The sequence below is a fragment of the Ruditapes philippinarum genome, unplaced genomic scaffold (assembly GCF_026571515.1).
Source record: "Ruditapes philippinarum isolate M1 unplaced genomic scaffold, ASM2657151v2 ctg2322_1_1_1_1, whole genome shotgun sequence".
In the NCBI taxonomy this organism is placed as follows: Eukaryota; Metazoa; Mollusca; class Bivalvia; order Venerida; family Veneridae; genus Ruditapes; species Ruditapes philippinarum.
The window spans coordinates 52,297-73,765 of record NW_026861286.1 but is presented as its reverse complement, the minus strand read 5'-3'; the positions used below and the strand labels follow the sequence as shown (position 1 = coordinate 73,765).

General features: G+C 31.5%; 1 protein-coding gene across 2 annotated transcripts; it reads left to right on the top strand.

The window, feature by feature from the left end:
* The first annotated feature begins 1,821 nt into the window (after positions 1-1,821).
* Positions 1,822-21,236, top strand: LOC132715149 (uncharacterized). 2 transcript variants are annotated; one of them, XR_009623646.1, is made up of 11 exons: positions 1,822-2,177; positions 8,848-8,906; positions 9,543-9,869; positions 11,008-11,334; positions 14,113-14,219; positions 14,821-15,046; positions 18,341-18,527; positions 18,701-18,817; positions 19,195-19,286; positions 19,588-20,511; positions 20,547-21,236. XR_009623646.1 is itself a non-coding variant. In XM_060698123.1 (10 exons), the coding sequence occupies exons 2-10, from the start codon at positions 8,852-8,854 to the stop codon at positions 19,602-19,604; spliced, it is 1,455 nt and encodes a 484-aa protein (XP_060554106.1). In that variant the 5' UTR covers positions 1,822-2,177; positions 8,848-8,851; the 3' UTR covers positions 19,605-21,236. The 2 variants fall into 2 exon arrangements, 1 of the variants encoding a protein (XP_060554106.1); XM_060698123.1 differs by having other exon boundaries at positions 19,588-21,236.
* Positions 21,237-21,469: the final 233 nt, after the last annotated feature.

Sequence of the window (21,469 nt, the reverse complement as noted above, 5' to 3'; positions counted from 1 at the left end):
GGAAAAGAAAAACAATATATCTTTTTAAATTTCGGTTTTGATTTCTTTTGGACGGCGGTTGTCTTTTGTTCTTTAAATTGCTATTGTCTTATTGAATATGAAACCAGTGGTTCACAACATAAATCTTTTGAGATCCGAACACGATCAAATAAAAATAAATAGAACATTTAGATAAGGTACTGTCATTTTGCCAGCACACCTAATATGTTTTAAGTGACCAATTACGGAAGCTCTTGAAGGACAATTATTACTAATGTGCCCATTATATTTTACTTATTATGTATTACTTATTCCTATTCTCACATTACTGTAGTATTTCAAGTTTGTACTGTTTTAACATTCAAGAAGTAGTTAAGTGCGATATGATCTTTAAATTTGACATTGTTCCCAGTTATGTGAAAATGGTTAGTGACAGGTAATGATGATAATAATAATAATAATAATAATAATATTAATAATAAAATAATAATTTATAGTATCTCGACTAAACAATATATTTTGGTTAAAAAAGCAAAAGGATCATACGAATGTCGCAGGGTCATATTAATGTGTCAATGTTATATGTTTTTGTCAATGTATGTCCCGCATTGTATACCGTAGATTATGTTATTTACATGTCCATGTCATGTCTGTTGTATTTGGTAATGTATATATATTGTCCTATATTTATGTCCCTTTTACTATACTTCATCCATTCATCCTTTTATTCATTTACTCATTCGTTTATTCATTCATTTATTAACAAGTATGTACTAACCACTGGTACAGGGCTCCATCCTAAATATTCTATTTCTGCACTAAGTACCTTCACGCATACGCACTCGTACTTAAGATTTTCATGGCGCGAGCCAGACTTCATATTGTTTGATAATAAATATTTTCTGAAAGCGCGTCTCTGTATTTTTACAGGTAAATATGAATGTCTGTATTGATCCCGTATGTTGTTCTACATTTTGCCATTCATGATTTTGTGTCATTTGTCATTATTTTGTATTTGCACTCGTACTGAAGATTTTTATGGCGCGAGCCAGACTTCATATTGTTTGATAATATTTATATATTTTCTGAGAGCCCGTCTCTGTACTTTTACAGCAACCCTCAAGACCAGAACCTCGTAACAGCACCTTTCCCTTATAGTTAGAGTGGACTTCGACAAATGGCGCCCAACGATGGGCCGTGATTGTATATGTCATAGGGTTCTTATTATATATAGTAAGTGTCTTTGTGATTTGTTACTAATCTTCGGGAGCCTGGGTCACCATTACGGAAATTATCAATAAAACAAGTAAAATGATATGATGTGTCGTTTTTATATACAGTCCATTTCTTTAATTACAATCCATCTTACTCGATGATCTCAAATCCCGTTATCTACCTCACTTTTCATGCTACGTTTCAGATTACCATACAAGTTAGATTTCAATTTCTGGTTTTAAAAATGCAATATATAGAAATCTTTATTCTCACAGCTCAATGCATCTTTTGAAATGAAGCCCCCCTTGAAGGATTGCCTTTGTCTGAAAAATGATATATATCTAATTCTAACGCAAACATACAATGCAATCTTTTGAATTATAATTTTAACAAACTTGCTATATTATAATGCAATTATTACAATTTTGTCAATACTTATTTTAGTTGATTTATTGACAACGAAACTTAGGTTTATTTATTATCTGTCACGTAGGCCACTAAATGGATTGTTCAAAAGATCACATGATACTGGTATCTATTTATAATAACATGTAATGGCTGATAAATCTTAGGTATTTGGTGGCATATTTAAGATAAAAAAGTACTACTACTACAATGTATAAATAAATCTGTTATTGGTATTTTTAGTAACGTAGGTCATTTCTATCGGATATATTTTGAAATATCGGTTAAATACCCGGTTTAATCCGCTTTTAACCTGCCTTATCAGGATAAACTCATTAATACGGTGGAGGAAGTGTTTGTTCTTATGATAACTTGTTTGGAGTTCTTATGATAACTGTCACGGGGTTCCTGGAAAACGTTACGGATTTCTGTGGAAAACTTTTCTATATACTTGGAAAACTCGCGTAAAAAATTGTTATTTTTATCTTTAAATGGGGAGTTTGAGGTGCTCAGTCATATTCGATCTTGACTGTCACAATAGTTTTTTACTTAAATTTAAATCTCGGATTATTTATCAGGTATATTTTCTCTATCTACTATTTTTCATGCAATGTAAAACTCTAAGAAATACGTTTTTCAATCTTAAACTGTGTCTCTCAAGAATATTTTAATTCTATAATTTTCGCAATTTCCCATACTTTGCGTATTAAATAGTCATCGTAATTTATATTAATTTATTGTAACATAAATAACTAATATCTTGGAATTGTCAAAGGATAATGTATAACTTTAAGTGTTTCCTTTTTGTTAAATCTTAGACTTAACTTTATATATTAATTTGGAAATATAAAAAACTTTATATATTTATTTGGAAATAAAAATATTGTTATTTTGGTTATACGTATCTCATTTCACAAGTAACATTTTATACATAATTGTCCCCCGCCTTTTCGAAGAAAAATGGGGGATATAAAAATAGGCTCTGTCCGTCTGTCCGCCCGTCTGTCCGTCCGTCACACTTTCGTGTCTGGTCCATAACTTTGTCATTTATCAAAGGAATCTAAAATAACTTAGCACAAATGTTTGTTATAATAAGATGATGTGTCATGCGTAACAACCAGACTTGTACCTCCAGGGTCAAGGTCGCATTAGCTCATTCAAGGTCATCATTGTCTATTTGAGTGTATATGTCGTGTCCGGACCATAACTTTCTAATCTTTGAAGGGATTTTGTAAATACTTGCCATAATTGTACACAATAATGAGTCGATGTGTAATGCGCAACAACCGGTCGCCTACCTCCAAGGTCAAGGTCACACTTGGAGGTCAAATATCAACATAGTCTGTTATAGAGTATATAGAGAATAACAGGTTACTGTCTTTTGAGAAAGGGTTTCTCAGACGAGGTGAGATATGGTCCCTTTCCGGATCATATCTAGCCGAGTCTGAGAAATCCCTTTCTCAAAAGACAGTAACCTGTTATTCTTTTTATCATGCCTCTATTATGATTTTGCATCTTATTTTTTTAATTCGGGGCGCTAATTTCTGAAAGTACGGTAACCACAAGAGGGTTATACGCCAAAAAAGTAGTCCGAGGGTTTTTACCAATAATTTTATAACACAACACAATTTTTGGTACAATTTGCTTTAACAATTTATTTACTGTGTATTATCATAAATATTTAGCAAAGTCAATTACACAATACCAACAATAAACATCATCAGTGCTGATCTGGCGTAGGAACATAGTGTTCTCAAGTCACTGACTGAGAAAGGTTGCTGTTCTCAGACAGGCTTTATCAGGCAGTTGTCATAGTAATGGCATGATAAATTTTGTGTCCGGTTCATAACATTTTCAAAGAATTTTGTAAATACTTGCCACAAATAGTCACTATAATAAGAGGATGTGTCATATGCATCACCTGAATCCCTACCTCCAAGTTCAAGGTCACTCTTAGAGGTAAAAAAATAAAACAGTCTGTTTTAGGTTATACTTTGTGTCCAATCTAGAACTTCTTCGGGTTTTGAAATAACTTGGCACAAATTGTCATAATAATAATAGGGTATGTCAAGAACAACACCGGCAACCCTACCTCCAAGGTCAAGGTCACACTTAGAGGTGAAAGGTTAACAGATGCTGTTGTATGGTATATTTTGTGTCCCGTATATGACTTCTTCATAGATCAAGGGATTTTGAATACTTGGCACAAATAGTCACAATGATAAGATGATATGTCATGCGTAACACCTGTGTCCCTACCTTCAAGATCAAGGTCACACTTAGAGGTCAAAGATTTACATAGTCTGTTATAAGGTATATTTTGTGTCAAGTTCATACGTTTTCATAGATCAAAGGATTTCAAAAATACTTTGCACAAATAATCACAATAATAAGACGATATGTCAGGCGCAAAACATGGATCCCTACCTCCAAGGTCACACTTAGAGATCAAAGATTAACATAGTCTGTAATAGGGTATATTTTGTGTCAGATATATAACTTCTTCATGGTTCAAGGGATTTTGAAAATACTTGGCACACATACTTACAATAATAAGACGATATGTCATGCACAACACCTGCACCCTTACCTACAAGGTCAATGTCACACTTAGAGGTCAAAGCTTAACATGATGGATTTTTAAATTCCGTGTTTCATTTTATTTCTTTAAAAACTTTATTATTGCATTTGCAGATCTAGCATCGATCATAATTTTGGACTGAAAGTCCTGAGAGCCATACTCAATCTTTTGAAATAGCACAATTTTATGCTTCATATAAAACTTCCCCGAGGCGGGGGACGTTGGTAACACAAACTTTTTTTGTTTATAATAATAATAACACAGCTGGTTTTATACATTCAAATCACACTCTTTTTTCATCATTTTTAATTTAAAGCTATGTTAAAGTTCAATTTATATTATCTGTTGATCAGGAGTTTTAACGCATGCAAAGCGAGTTATTGTTAAAATTCCCCATATAACTTCACTCTCTGAATTGGTGTGTGTTCGTGCTTCATTTTCATGATTAAGAATCAAAATTGGAAACGTTTATTTCATATCTCCTATGGTTTAGTAATTACGATAATGTCTTTGAATAATTTCTGAAAATAATGACGCTTTTGTTTTCATATAAATATGGCCCATTTAACAGAAATCAATTATCAGAGACGTGTGCCAATGACACTTGACCTCAGAGTCATTATTAATTTTTTAAATGTTAACAAACCCGTAAAATAAATCCATAAAGTTTGTTTCAAATAATCGTTCAGAAGCTACGGACCGATTTATGAAACGCGTTAAATCTTTACCACGCTGTATTAATCTATTAAAGATGAATCGATTTATAACTTGATGATAAAAATCGATTACACATCTCTACAAAGTAAATTATTTTAAATAAATTTCTGTTCATATTGATTATTATTTGAATACAATCATTAACAAGGGGCAGGACGTAAAGTGGTTGCACACTTGGTTCAAGCGAGCGAATTAGTTGCAAACTTGACAAAATGGCGAACACGGCGTAATTTTTTGAAACGGGTGAACGATTTTTTTCCCAGGCAAGTGGGTTTCTTTGTTATTTTGAAGTTCATTAGTATGTCTATTCCATAATGCAATATATATGTTACACTCGGTTAAAGGTTTCAGCATCCTAGATTCTGTTTTGACGAAGTTATTGAAGATATAAACTGATCATGTAGATATTTTGAAATTTGACATGTGACTGTTTTGGTCAAGTTTTCTCCTAATTTATTCGAATTTGTAAGTTTTGAACTGCATTTAACAATAACAAAATATGTTTCTGTCAATGCTGTACAAGTGGTTTAGTTCGCAAGTCGGAAGATAACGTTCAATACACAAAAATATCTTGTTCAAGCACATTTTGGTTGCAGACTTATTCTTATTCTATTGAAATCCATAGTAAAACTGTAGAAGGTTATATTTTTTTTCAATGGCAATTATTGACATTTATGTTCTGTTACTTGATTTTGTTATAAATGTTATTTATACTTTCTTCTTTTACAACAATTATGCCCTTTATGTTTCAAATTACATGGCTTTCAGTTCAATACTATAATCATCAGAAAAATCCTGCAAACAAAATAATAGCATATAGAAAAATGTGCATTGATACTTCGATTCTAAAATATGTCATCATATGTAAAATGCAAATGAAAACTACATGCAAAACAAACGTATGTGAGAGTACTGTTGTATGTAAGTGAATTGTTTTCATCATAAACATAAAGACATGTGCACACATACGATGTTACTCGGCAAAATTTTCAACGTTTATCAAAACCACAAGAAATGTTAATTTGTTTGTTTCGTATGTAAAGATCAGCAGTTGCTTTAGACATAAAGTATGTAAATGTACTTAAAATATTTTTACAAACCAAAAGTTAAAATGACATGCTTGTTTACAATATTTCGGATTTAATGTATATCATATGTGAATTGGTATTCTAAAGATGGTTTTGATGATAAGATCATAATATAAATATAAATGATATACGATTGGTTATTTACATTGACTGATATGTGACAAAACTACTTAAAGTCATTGTTCGAGTTAGGGAATTTGGAAGATGTTTTGATTGGTCAATGATAAGGAACAATTTAAAGAAACATGTGAATAATGCCCTTGTTTCAATGTTAATATAGTTTTTATCTACTATATAATCAAATTTATTTCAAATCTCAAAAAACGAACAATAATGAAAGCTATGAGTTGCTATTTTTTCTTTTCCTTTACAGTTAGTCATCATGCCAAGATATAAAAAAGTCATAAAATATCCTGGAAGGGTGTTTTGAATGCAATGTAAAATAAAGCTAGATTTAACGTGTGTCTTTCAAAAAAAAAATCTTTGCAGATTTCTTCGCCCTTAGTCAATGCGGGCGTCATATATGTCGAAAGGCACTTAATACTGGTTGATTTTAATGGAAATGCCGTCACATCGATTGCCAGAACTAGTCTATATAATGCTTAGAACTTTAGATGAACAAGGGCGAATCACTTAAGCACCTTATGTTAAACATGTGCTTTTTCACATATGCCTTCGTTACCCTGGAGCGCTAATGTGACATTCATACAAGTACTTAGGACCCGAGTCTCAGACTGCTGTAGATTAGCGTTAATGTCTTATATCAATTCATCGCAAAACGCTATAAGTTTCAGTATATATTATGGTGGCATATTTCTTCCACAAGATAACCATATTACTAGCTTGTAAATTAAGAGGTTAACTAGTTACGTAGCTAGTTAACCTCTTAATAATCTAGTAAGTTATGTGGTTAACTAGTTAATTTTTTCAATAAAAAAAGATCATAACGGAATATAAATGCATGTTAGTGCCTATAACTGCCATCCTTTTATTATTTTACCAGCTTAATATTAAGAGGTTAACTAGTTACGTAACTATTTAACCTCTTAACTAACCAGTTAATTAGGAGATAAACTAGTTACGTAACTTGTTAACCTTTTAATTAACTAGTTAGTTAAGTGATTAACTAGTTACGTAACTAGCTAACCACACAACTAACTAGGTGATGAAGAGGTTAATAAGTTACGTTACTAGTTAACCTCTTATTTTAACTACTTAATTATATGGTTATCTGGTGGCAGAAATATGCGACCGTAATATATAAAACATTTATATCTGATGAATGCTATTTGTCAATGAGTATGCCTCAAACGTTATCTTGTTGATGAAATAAAAACTGCAATCCACCGTACAATGACCTCAGACACCAATAATTAAACTTAAATTACTTTAATGTTATTGTAAAAAGCTGTGATGCTATTATGTTTGAAACAACGAAAGACATTATAATTAGCACAGTAAGCAAAATTTATCAATGAAGCAAATAACTTAAGGAAAATTTACATAAACGGAAGAAAATTACAACAGTGTGTTGTATTGTTTATATGTTAATATGACATGTATTTCAGACTTTTTCAGTTATTGCTCCATTCGGTTACGATATTACACCCCTTATGCACTATCTCCACTTTGGCGTGGGTTCAAACCCCAGAAAAAGGCAATTTTTTTTCTTTCTTTTTTTTTTTTTAACATTTTTATTAATCTCTCAGATCCCTTATGGAAAAAAAGTGTTTCATTTTAATTATATAATTATTGTAGGTATTTATCTACTGAATAATCGTAATTTAATAGCAAATATGATACCAGATATTTTCAAAGTGTAATAGAATAAAAACAACACGGTAAAAGTATTTTATATTTTGCAAGACCAACCAATATACATTTAAGAAAATTTAGGCAAACTTTGAAAACAGACCCTCATTATTGAAACTTTAGGGATATTTTAAATAACTTAGGCTTTTTTTACAATAGGAAATAGTCAAATAAGTTTTAAAAGTGGGTGGGGTAGGGTTACATTTTTATACACATTAAAAACATTTCGTTTAAAAACAATCATTTTGCTTGTTTATATTGTTACCTAAATGGCATTATTTGTTTCTTAACAAAGAGCAATAGGATAACATTTTCATAATGGTGATATTATAGATTATTTAGAGTTTTCTCATTTCTGAAAAAAGCCCGGCTAATGGCAAAGTTTTAGTCCAGAAAAATTTACATAACACATACACCACACGTTAAATTTTGTTTAAATTTTGCATACAGGTGACATTTAAGGCATATAACTGTCCTATGTTGTCAATTTTACAGTTCCTTATAGTGCCCATTAGGGGTGTTCTACCTTAAATGAACGTTTCTTGTTGTGAAGATATCTTTATGTTTCAATAATATGCAAATGAATGTCTTAATCTCTTCAATGTTTATATTAGCCATATCTCACATATGAACATTTGATTTCTCAATCAATATTGCTTTTATGTCAACTTACTCACTTATAAGAATGAATGTCTTGTAAATATTCTTATTTATATTTACATCACTCTTTGTTAAATTGAAAACCTGATTGCACTTTGGGTCGGAGGCTTTACATTACGAATAAACACATTGTCAGTCCTAATCAGTTAAAAGTAGATGATTTTAAATATACAAATATTTAGCAAAGGCATCTTAATTTAAACATCATTGATTTGTATCGAGTTTTTGTTTAATTATATTTTTTCCACGAGATGATTTCTACGAGATGTTTTGAAACAATGTTTCTTTGATACATTTTTATGCTGTTTTTAGATAACTTTGTGTTACTATTGAAATATTGTAATAACTATTCCACCTTCTAAGCCATTTTACCTTTATTATACTTTTCAGAATAATGGCGCTCGACGTAGATTTGGTTGCATTAGCAGTACTTGCCATCATTAACACAGGTAATAAGCATGAACATGTATTCATCTTATCTAAACGTCATTGCCTGGAATGAAAAGTTGGTTGTAGTGCTATAAGAACGATTGAGTATAATGGAAATAAAACAAAATCACATAATTATTATGAAATAGTGAAAATGCTTATGCTTATATATAAATGTTTTATACTCAAAATGCTGTTATGGTTTTTTTGTTTGGCATTTCTGTCATTTATCAAAATTATAATTATATCAGCAAATCAAAGTGTTTTAATATACACTTAAGATTATTTTTATAAATGATAGCCTAATTTGTTGATAAGGTTTGCATGTACAGTTTGTACAATTCATGATAACGTATAAAAGGTTATTATTATTTTGCAATGTAGCTGATTTCTATCACTTGTTTTCATCTTCCCTCGAAGCGTGTCATTGTAAGTAATAAAACTGAAATACGACGATTCACTTAAAACAGAAAGTTGCCGTCTTTTCATCATTTACTAGCGAAATGTTGTCGCGCAACATGATAAAATGAAATCAATAAGTATATGTTTGCCTGTTGTTGCATTGTGCTTTTATAAATTTGCTTTAGTCATAATAATTATGATATTGTTTTCTTTACTCATGTACAATTTATATTAGGTGTTTCGTTTAAATTTAGGCTCAGGTGTTAGTATACAAACAACAAGCAGTCTGGATGGTGAAGAATCATATGAATGTGGCAGGAATATAACATTATCCTGTATGTTTAAGAAGAACACATCTGTCATTGTTTGGGGAAAGGAAAACACTATTTTACGAATTGCTCGATGTGATAAAACTACTTGTACTTTAAATCCTGCTTACATTGGCCTGTACAGTATTTCATTCGACATGACGCAGGGCATTTTCAACTTGACAATTATTAAGGTCACCGCGGAAGAAAACGGAACAAAGCTAATTTGTTCAGATGGATCCCATAGTGATTCTTACATTATAAGAGTCTATGGTATGTCTGTCTATCAATTTAAATTACCAGTATTTTTATGTAAATGCACCTATTTACACCAAACTTTAAAACAGATTGATCTCATTTGTGCTTTTTGCATTTATACTATGAAATCTTTCCAACTACTTGTAATTCTAGTTCTATAAAAGCCCATTTACGATTTGATTGAGATTGAGCATTTTAAACTTGCTAAATGTATGAAATAACGAAAATTACACCTACATTGTGAAAAATGCCTGGTAAAGTATATCTAACGATTTTTTGATTTAAATTATTTCCATATACCACTCTGTACAATCCGCTAACTTTACACCACAAAACTATATTTAACAATTCTTACGTGAACTCATATTTATTGTACGTAAGTTATGGCTAGGTCAAAATGTCCCTCGCCTCATATTTTCCCGATGTATTAGGAAGGAAAGAAACGTTACAGGACTAATTGAATCATAGTTTAAAAACCTTTTCATTGAAAATGTATTGAGTTAAATCGTATATCTGCTAATGTACAGTGCGTTAACTGGAATGTATGTTTTAATTAATCACACAGGTATCGCACTGTCTGTCGTGGAAAAAAGACCATGTTCGTTGATTGGCCACTTCTTATTATCGGAGTTTACCTCTTGTGAAGACAGTGAAAAGAATACCGATAGAAATGTCTTATTTAGATGTTTGTACATAATTGGTTAATGTTTTGGGGGGTTGCGTATTGTGACGACAGGGAATGATTTTCATCTTTGCTCGTGATACAAGGATAAGAAAAAGGACAGCAAAATACACAGCAATCTGATTTATTTATAATTTACAAATAAGATAGCCTCGTGTTTCAATGCTCAATCGTTTACTTACCATACCAAAACGCTTAATATTTTGCATCGCATGTCGTCCTGTAAATCTCTACTAACTTATGCAAACCTTTACTCATTTCTATCGGTAATTAAAAAAGTTCCATAAAGGCAAAAAAAAAATAAAAAAAAAAAAAATAAATAAAAATAATTTTCTCCAGACCAACTATACGTAGACATTGAATGATTGCATGAAAAACATTTCTGATGTTGTTGCAAGTTCGTTGTATTTGTAAAGATTTTCTTTACAGTATTTTAAGGACATGATTAAATAAATACTTTTATGCTTTCAGACCCAGCTGTTATTATATCTAAAACAGACAGTCTTGGTGACACAATTCAAGCTGAATGTGGTAGAAGTCTCTCGTTATCGTGCAAGTTTAGGAAGAACACATTGGCAATTGTATGGAAGTTCTCGGACGATATTTTACCAATAGCAAAATACGAACAAAACAGTTGCAGTTTAAATCCTAATTTTGTTGGACAGTTCAATTATTCTCTCGATCAGACACGATGCATGTTTACGCTGACAATAATAAAGGTGACTCAGAAATACAACGACAGAAAACTAGTGTGTTCAGATGGTACTCATAGCGACTTTCTAATTATTAAAGTAGGGGGTAAGTCTGACATATCTTAATTTACTATGTACAGTATTTTTAATATATTATTATGTAAAATATACATACAGTTTAAAATTCATTATCACTGTTGTGCCTTTTGCAATCATTAAGCATACTTTATATACATATTGACAGCAGTACAGGAAACATATATTTGGGTGGAAGATCATGAAAAATAAATATTGAACGTATCATTCGAGTCTACTTGAGTATTTGTAAAATCGGAAATGTAAAAAAATATATATAAAAAAAGCAATTAAGGACAGCGTGTTCTAATATTCTCAGTGTGTGATAGCAAAATGTAAGATAAAACAATGAGATAAATTTCTTTGACACAAAACAACAACAACAACAACAAAAAAAAACAACAACAAAAAACCAAACATCAAACAAACTAATGCACATAACATCGTTATGAGTCTTGGATATTAGCCAAATAATTTTGTTAGTTCCATAAGTTCCTTATTTCAATCAAATCTATGCCAGATCTGTTTTGGACAGAGACCATAAATTTGCAATTTTCAAAAAGCAAGAAAAAATTCTTCAAGTAAATACAAACAGTAGTTTAAATAAAGATTACTCCTTTTTTCTAAATTCATAAGGGCCATTTTTCAGTCAAACGAGATATCAGAGTTAAGGGCCTACGATAATGACATCCAATAATGATCTTAAGACGTGTATTCAGTTTCATGCGAATACCTTCAATTGTTATAATGATTTACAGAGCACAAAAAATCAAGAACTAAAAGTTTCTATATCTCCATAGGATCATTATTTTGTTAAAGATAGATATATAGTTAGGGATCTTGGAAAGTGACCTTCATTCATGATTCCTTAGTCATTTAGTTAGTTTTAAGTGGATGCATTAAGTTGTCTTGAATAATAAATGTTGCAAGAGGCCATAATTCAGTCAAAATCTATGTCAAAATTAAAGGCCATCGAAAGTGACCTTTGGTTATTATCTTGAAGTAATGAATTAAGTGGCATGTGAATAACTTCAACTGTTTATATATTGATATTGCATGCAAATCTTTAAGCAAGAACTTCTTAGTTCATATAGGAACTCGATTCTGTCATAATCCATGCTACAATTATGGACCCTGGAATATTATATTATTTTATTGGTGGATAGTGACCTCTGTTATGCGCAAGCAAATATCATAAATGATATTACATGAACAGTTTTAATCAACATATTACGCCGATGCAAACGCCGGAGCCTGAGGTTAAGTAGGAAAGCGCAACTATTTTTTTAACTGTAGAGTCAACAATGCAAAATTATTATACTCAAGATGTTTTAACATTCTTATGTTAAATATGTTGGCGATATCTTAAAATGTTTAATGTTATTAAACACACTTTGAACATGAAACGCATAATAAAAATCTTCCAATTAAGACATTTTGAAAAAAAAAAATGATTAAGAATATTTTTTAATTCGGCCTTCGTTTAATTAATGACCAATTCTACAGACTATAGAAAGGGACATACATTTTATTTTGATTTAGATGCATATCTTCCTCATTAAACAATATAGAGTTACGAGTTTTATCCACACAATACTTACTTTATTTTCCTACTTTATAAAATGCAGTTGTCGATTTAAGCTTCTACTAGTTCAAACAAGTTCTTGAGCAATTAAGGTTATACTGATTATCAACCACCTGTATGGTTTCCTTGCTTAGCCTATAAATTATAAATTATGTAGAAATTTGCATGCATGTAAATATTGGTAATACCAGCTGATTTTCAGATGTATGAAGCATATAAAGCAGTCAAGTTACCACAATTCATGTATATTTGAAATGGCGTTTTAAGAATATATTTTTGAAGTAACAATATGCCCATCTACGCAAGAATAGTGGGTATATAGATCAGAGCAAAGATAACTTAAGATTACCATAATTGTTTTTTTTTTTAATTTTATAGTCTAGTTCATGTGTGTTATCAATCACCAATGTGATGTACAGACAATTCTATCAATATCAAATAATAACGTTCAATTGATAAAAGTTAAACATTTTTTTAAAAATATTTTATGCAGTTGTTGAATTTTATCATTCTAATAATCAAATATTTGTCAATCTGTTTGAATATACAGCTTAACTCGACAACGAAACAATGAAATATCGTTATTCTTCATTTTCCTTTGGAGTCAATGGTTAGAGACCATTACTCTCAACGTATCCGACAAACATTCCGTCGCCGGGGTATAAAACCAGAGACCTTTTGATTACACATACAATGATCTTCCTATTTGGCTTATCGAGCAGATTTCAGTGCTATTAAAAAGACGAGCACAAGTAATAATGATATTTGTTGATAAAATACTTAAAGTGTTAAGATGTCAGCTCGCTTTATTTTTTCTCATTACTTGTATAATAAGTAAATCATAATATCCTTAGTAGTATTCAATTATCCAATTTTAAATTATCAAATCGTCATTATATGAATTAAATGTCAAATGTCAAGAAATTTAAGACAAATCGATACATAATATTGCAACACCCATCTTATACTATGTTCCTTTTTTCTGTGTGTCTTTTGTCAATATTATCTAAGTGGAGTTGTCCTCTCAAGAATTACGCAAAGAGGAAACTACAATGACACACGTTACCATTAATTTTTTTCTTATGAATGATCTGATATGGAACACTGTTATGTATTTAAGTTCTGCATATAATTATACAAACGTTTCTTAATATAATAAAAGTGTATGTTATGGAAATGTTTGAACAATACATGTAAAATGTGTATGTATGGTTTGTGTTACAGGCTATGTGCCACGACTTATAGAGGATCAAAACCTTGGTGCTATACATGCGACATCCGGTTGTGTTTCTCGAGGCATGAATGTTTCGTTTAAATGGGTGAAGATAAATGTATGCTTCTTTTTATGAATCTATTTTTGATTATATTGTTTATATATTGATTTTTATCAAACGTTGAAAAGAATGGAGAACACAACAATGGCGTGTTATTTGATAACCTAGTTAGTTAATGAACATTCATTTGATAATAAGATAAAATGTATAAAAATTCAAACATACAGGCAATGCTGAAACCCTCTTTAAATACAAAAAGGGCATTAAGATAACATACTTATTTGGCAGGGATGGCTCTTAGAAAATGAGCATCAAAAGCAAGAAAAAAGATCGGCTGTATGCTGATAAAGGAATCGTTGCAAGACATATTTCGTTTGCCTTAAAAGAGAACATGGAATTGTATGTTCTTCAAAAAACAACAACAAAAAAAAAATGTTCATTATTGTAGCAAGGTAAAATGTCTATATATAACAGTTATAAGACATCAAAATGTTTAAAATCTTATTCAACGCAATCTTATGTAATAATTAGAAAGATAGTCAATAATGAATATCTGGCAGGTATTTTTTCAGTTTATACCGATTTATGTTAATTCGATTGTGTAGGAAAATATAAGCTTATTGCAAAACTCTCGAACCCGTTAATTATTTACCTTTAGGTTGTAAGTAAAGAAGAAAAAGAAATACAACAGATGTTAAATTACTCAATTACCAGTTGCTTCAATGACTCTGACTGCGGAAATGACCAGGAATTACAATATACACAGACAATGTTTGCTAAACCTAGTGATAAAGGGAAATATTATATAAAAGTTGTAGCTGCATACGGGACTGAACAGAAAGAGACATTCAAAACAGATGCTAAATACAGGATTGATGAACAAGGTTGTATGCTTTATGTTGAAGAACATTTGTCTCGGAGCACATTTGCCTTACGAAAGACCGATGCAGTCGCATTTGTCCCACATGATACAGTTGGGACCACAAATGTCTATCCAAACACATTATATATATATGTGTGACAAATGTGCTCCGATCAAGTTTTTAAGGGACAAAAAAGCACATTTGTCTCATATTTTTAACGGACAAGAAAGAAGATTGTCTCATGTTTTTAAGGGACAAGAAATTAAGTTGTCTCTTGCCCTTTTGTTTATAACTTATTTGTCAAATATTTTTTAATGGCAGAAAATATTCTTAGAATAGAGGTTCGCCGTTTAACCTCATGTCCAGTGGTATTATCAATTGGTTTGCCTCTGTTTTTTTTAATGAAATCTTAAACCTAAAACCTACAGTGTAACTATTAATTTTAATATTTCTAATTCAAGAAATTTGATTGGCTGAACATGAAAGCGTACTCTGGTACAGACGGAATCTTGTTCACGATTGTACAATTGTGAAAGCGCGATGGTATGATTTTGAAACGCGATGTTTACGTTTGTGAAAACACGACGGTACGAATGTGAAACAACGATTACACGAAGGTGAAACAACGAAGGTGAACGGAAGAAGGCACGATGAAAATTGTGATGATACATGTACGATGGTGAAAACAGGATGTAACGATCTTAAACATACGATGGTACGACGATGAATCTCGTGCTTTCACCATAGTTTTATCGTGCATAGCGGTTCAGGGAGACAAACAATGCTACTTTTGTCCAAACGAAACACCGTAATCGGGCGATATTTGAACGATACAATATCGTGACTCGTTTTGCATCTCGCCGGCATCTCTCGGCTCGTTTCGCATCTCGTACGTCGACGCGAGACAAGAATATCGTTTGAGGCCAAATACCGCTAATTGTATTTCCTTTATATTCTATATAAAACTGACATTTTTCAAAGAGATACAAAACATAGCTAGACCCATTTTAAAATACACATTTTTATCACATTTTAAAGAGTTATTTATAATGATAAAACTGATATAACATGATGAGAAAAGTAGGGTTTATGTATATTCAAATAAAGATTTGTAGCGTCACATTTGTTATTGTTAAGTCACTAAAAAATTACACTTCTGTGACACGGAATAACCACCTATACCAAAATTGAAATTCATTTTATCAAATACAACCTTTGCTCGCAGTTGTTCTCCCAAACTTAAAAAAAACATATCCATGATGAAATTTAAGCAGAAAACAACTTAAATCTAAACGCCTATAGCCGTTCAGAGTTAAAAGATAATCCACCATTACGAGACAAGACCAGATGGTCTGAGCTGGTTATTTTACCATAGTCAGGCCTTTGAGAAGCACGAAGCGATGCGCAACATTTTACCGGGAGACACAAAAAGCGAAATTCCGGCAAAACATGAAGCGAGTCACGATATTCTACCGTGAAAGCAGCACTTCTCAGAAAATGGGATATTTATGTATATATTTCTGATTAAAACAAAATACATGTGGGTTAGGTCTTAGATCATTAGGGTCCTCCGTGGCGGAGTGATTTCAAAAGAAGTACTACTTGCCGCTAACCGCTGTAGGTTCGACACTCACTCTGGACGTCGGACTATTCATGCGAGGAAGCCCGTCCAGGGTCCTTATGTGGAATACCTATCCGCGTGCGCACGTCATAGTTTTCACGTGAGCACGCAAACACTTTCACTTTAGAACTAAAAGCTTTCATGTGTGCATGTAAGAATATCGAGTGACCACGTAATAGCTATGGCGTGCGCAGTAATAAATAAGAAAATTCTATGTCTTCTTTATGTCACTTTATATACTACCTTGGTGTTGATTAGAATATATCCTAAATCATTAAAAAAATTATAAAACTTTAAGCATCGGAAAAAAAACGTGTCACAATTAAACAACGATAAAAATGGACTCGCTGCATATGCGTTTGGGTTCGGGATACTGCACTTGTAAAAAGTTTTATTGTGACATGCAGAACAGGGATATTTTAAGTTAATATATGACTCCCATGCAGAAGCAGGAAGTTTTTGATTGACCGAAAGTGACTCAAAACGGTATTATAAAAACAGAAAACACAGAACTTTGGCTGGTAGGGCATAATTATTACATTTTTAGAATTTTATGGAGGAATGTGAGACAAATGTGCTTCGAGTGTTCTTTCTATTATATGTCGAACATATCTGTCCCATTTCCAGTTTGTCACAAATATGAATGTTAACGAGCACATCGTTCACACATCGTGAGAGACAAATTTGCTCCTATAATGCTAACTATTATGAAAATTTAGCTTCTAATGAAAAAAAATCAAATTCTAAAAAAACGCACTAAAACGTAAGCTGTAAAATATCGCACGTTTTCTTTTTATTGACTTTCTTTCGCAACGGGTGTGGTAATATGCAACGCTCTTAGCTTCGGCGTACGCAAAATTCAACATTGACATATGGACATAATTAAACTTTGAATTCGCAGATGCTTTCGGCGCCGGTGAACCTTCAGTTTTACGGCTAGTGTAGTTCATCTTCTATGTAAGTCGATTGCATCTATTTGGAACAAAAATTATCTTTCAAAGCGAAACTTGACCATAATTTACATGGTCTTACATAAGTCTGTTCTTACATAAGAACATGTTAGCTTAACAATGACAATTTTCAATTATACAAAGGTGTTATTTTGTAGACTAAGAAAGGAAACTATACAACATAATATTAGTGTCTTTTAGCATTTTTCTTTGAAATACCGAAATACATTATATTATTTACTTAGTATACAAAAACATTTCGTTGAAAAAATAATCTACTGATCGTCTTTCGGGAAAATTGAATACCGCTTAAGTATACGCTGGGGGCGGGTGAGATATGTTGCGCTTCTTCTTATGCACAGACTTGTTCAAACCGAGATGGCACTTTTCCACCACTATGCTTTTGTTACGGGACGAATATTTATCAGTTTTTGTTATGTCAGAATATCAACGAGTTAAATTTAATTCATACATATAGCAAAACATACGTTTGATATTATCATTTATTTCTGTTAAATGTTTAAAAATTGTTTTATAATCTCTTAAAAATATGATTATTTTAAAGTGAGGTGAATCGTCAATTTATTTCAAGCGAATCGTCCCTGAAGTGTGGAAAGTTATGCTTAAAACGATTCACTAATGGGTACTATAAAGACATTGGCAAGGATTTCAGCAAAAGTGATCCAAATTTTAACTCATTACTCACAATAAATGAATAATGATAAAACAATTCATATTTTGTAGATAACAAAAACAATGGAACGGAATCCACCAGTGTTTCTATTGTTATTATACTTTTGCCTGTTGGTGTTCTCCTTACGTCTATAATGTTATTATGTAGTCTAATGTTGTTTATACGTCGTCAATGGTCGCTTGAACGTCATCGAAGGTTGCTTGAACGTCGTCGAAGGTTGCTTGAACGTCGTCGAAGGTGAATATCATAAGGTCTTAAAATACATATATCAATATGTTCAGTCTTGATTTGCTTGTCTTAAAATCGATATCTTAATTTTAATTTATAACAAATAAGGAACAAAGTTACCAAACTACTGTACAAACTATGAAAAATGATTAAATATATTTCAACATAAACGCATTCTTTAGAAATACTAGTACAAACGGCAACACAGGCACCAATGAATCCAACACACCTGAAATGGAAAGTTTACAAGACGCTGGATACGTATCGGGACACAACTCAGAAGCTAGCTCATTTATGAGGTGAATATCAGATAAGTTCTAAAAGATTTGTTTAATGATAAATACAAAATATTCAAAGTATACAAATATCAATTTAATATAAATATCACCTTTTAAATCTTGATGCAACATTGGTAATGTTTTTATTTGTTTTTCTCACTGGCAACGATTTTTCACAAAATAAAAAACTGCTGGTTTTACAAAATATGTTAATCTTTAAATCGATTACTCTTTAGAGTCGTGATAGATAATCTTTAATTCTAAGTTTAAAACGAATTTCTACTCGTTCATTAAAATGATAATTAATTTTTCTCAATCAAGTGACATTTTTTTTCTGAAATCATCGAAAATCGAAAGCTATATTGATTTGATATCAAAATTATCATGTTTGTTTTAAGTATGTTCAAAAGGTTACGTGGAGTTCCACATGAGAGCGCAGATAAGGGCGTCTGCTGGGTTTTAAATCATACATCAGAGGATATCGCTGCAAGTGCGTATATATCATTTCAATTTATGTTAATCTCTGTTAGCTCGAGAATTTGATTAAAAGATAGTGATTGTGTCATTTTATATGAAATCTCTTCTTTGCTTGTATTTCAGCTAGGTATGTCAGAACCACAGTTTTTTCTTTTTGCACTTATATAACTTATGCGCCAATTAAGTATACTTTAACAAAACAGAAAAAAACAATACTTATTAGAAACGTTTGACAATCCTTGCATATAATGTTTCTTAAATTATTTTTTAATATTAATGTTTGGTTTGAATATTTATTTGTGTTTGAATTGTAGGTGAAACAGAATTATGAAAAAGATTCGTGGTTTTAATTAGCAAAACAGGATCCCGTGTTAAGGCAAAAAGTACTGAAAATATTTTTATGAAACTTGATATATGGATAGACTGCATTTTGCACGCCTTTTTCGTTTCTTCATATGTTGAAAATTCTGGTTGCTATGGCAACAAGTAGACTGAATATATGAGAAATTTAACGCAAAAACTAGATCCAGTGATAACGCAAAAGTAAATGTTGGGGATCACAATAGTAAGCCACATTAAATTCACCAGAGCACAATTCAACCGCCGCATCGTTTTAGGACAGGCTGGCACACAGTTTACCAGTACTAGTTGCAGGAATTGAAACTTCTGTACATGCCAGAGCAGAAGTACAGCGGAAAAACAATGGACGAAACTGAATAAAATGGAATTTTGAAAGGGGATCAGAGGTCATGAAGCCTGCATATCACAGATAATACGTCAAGGGACAAAGTTAAAAAGCAGGCAACATATCCTAAGGGTGATTCAACATTATTCAAGTAGAAATATATTGGAACCAGCCAACTAGAAAATGCCAAATATTTAAAATTAAAAATACCATAAACATTACAATAATGAACCATAAGACCAGCAAATTAGTGTGTGATTATAAATAAATATATGGATATAAATGTTCTCATACAATTATTATTATTTTTAATATTGTATTAAATTTAGAAACGGACATTTCGAACATATTGTTTTAAGATCGAATGCAAAGCTTTTTGTGATAGCTTTTCATTTATATCATTATTGAAGTGAGTGATTCAGCAAAAGCACGGATATTGTTTAAAATTTGATTGGTAGAAACATACATTAAACAACAACACCAACAAAAACTAACAAAGAAAACAATAGCATGGTGATAAAAACATGCAATCTTGAGTAACTGTAATAAATATGTTCTGCAAGTTAGGTAATTAGACCTGCATGGTAGGTAATTAGACCTGCATGGTAGGTAATTAGACCTGTATGGTAGGTAATAAGACCTCTATGGTAGGTAATTAGACCTGCATGGTAGGTAATAAGACCTGTATGGTAGGTAATTAGACCTGCATGGTAGGTAATTAGACCTGCAATGGTAGGTAATAAGACCTGTATGGTAGGTAATAAGACCTGTATGGTAGGTAATAAGACCTCTATGGTAGGTAATTAGACCTGCATGGTAGGTAATAAGACCTGTATGGTAGGTAATTAGACCTGCATGGTAGGTAATTAGACCTGCATGGTAGGTAATTAGACCTGTATGGTAGGTAATCATCCTGCATGGTAGGTAATTAGACTGACATTACTTATATAAATAATACATGTAGTACATGTATGTTTTATATTATACATCAACATGTTACATGTACAATAGATGATGTAAAGTTTATAAATTGTATTAACATTATTAAGTAACATATATATGCATAATATTTGGATTGAAAACTCAATTTATAGACCTATGTATCCATAAAGCTGATTCAGATGTACATTTATTTTGTTGTCTTTTTTATTTATTTTTTGCACATTCCTTGTCTGTTTTTGTATTTTTATATATAATATATATATATATTTTACTCTTGATTGTTTACCATCCTTCACTTGTACCTTATATTGTTATCTCATACTGAGACCTTTTGTGTAAAACATGTATAAATAAATAAATAAAATAAATAAATAAATAAATAAACTGTGCATAGTCATATTAATTTATGTGTTCATTTAATGTATAGTTTTGCTATTGTGATTGTTCCTAACTTCTATAGGTTCAGCGGCTTGGCAAAGCCAGTGCAAAAAAATCTCGTCCAATCCTAGTTTCATTTCATTATCGCCATCAGCGTGAAAGATTGAGAGCAGCTTCGTTCGAACATGCCG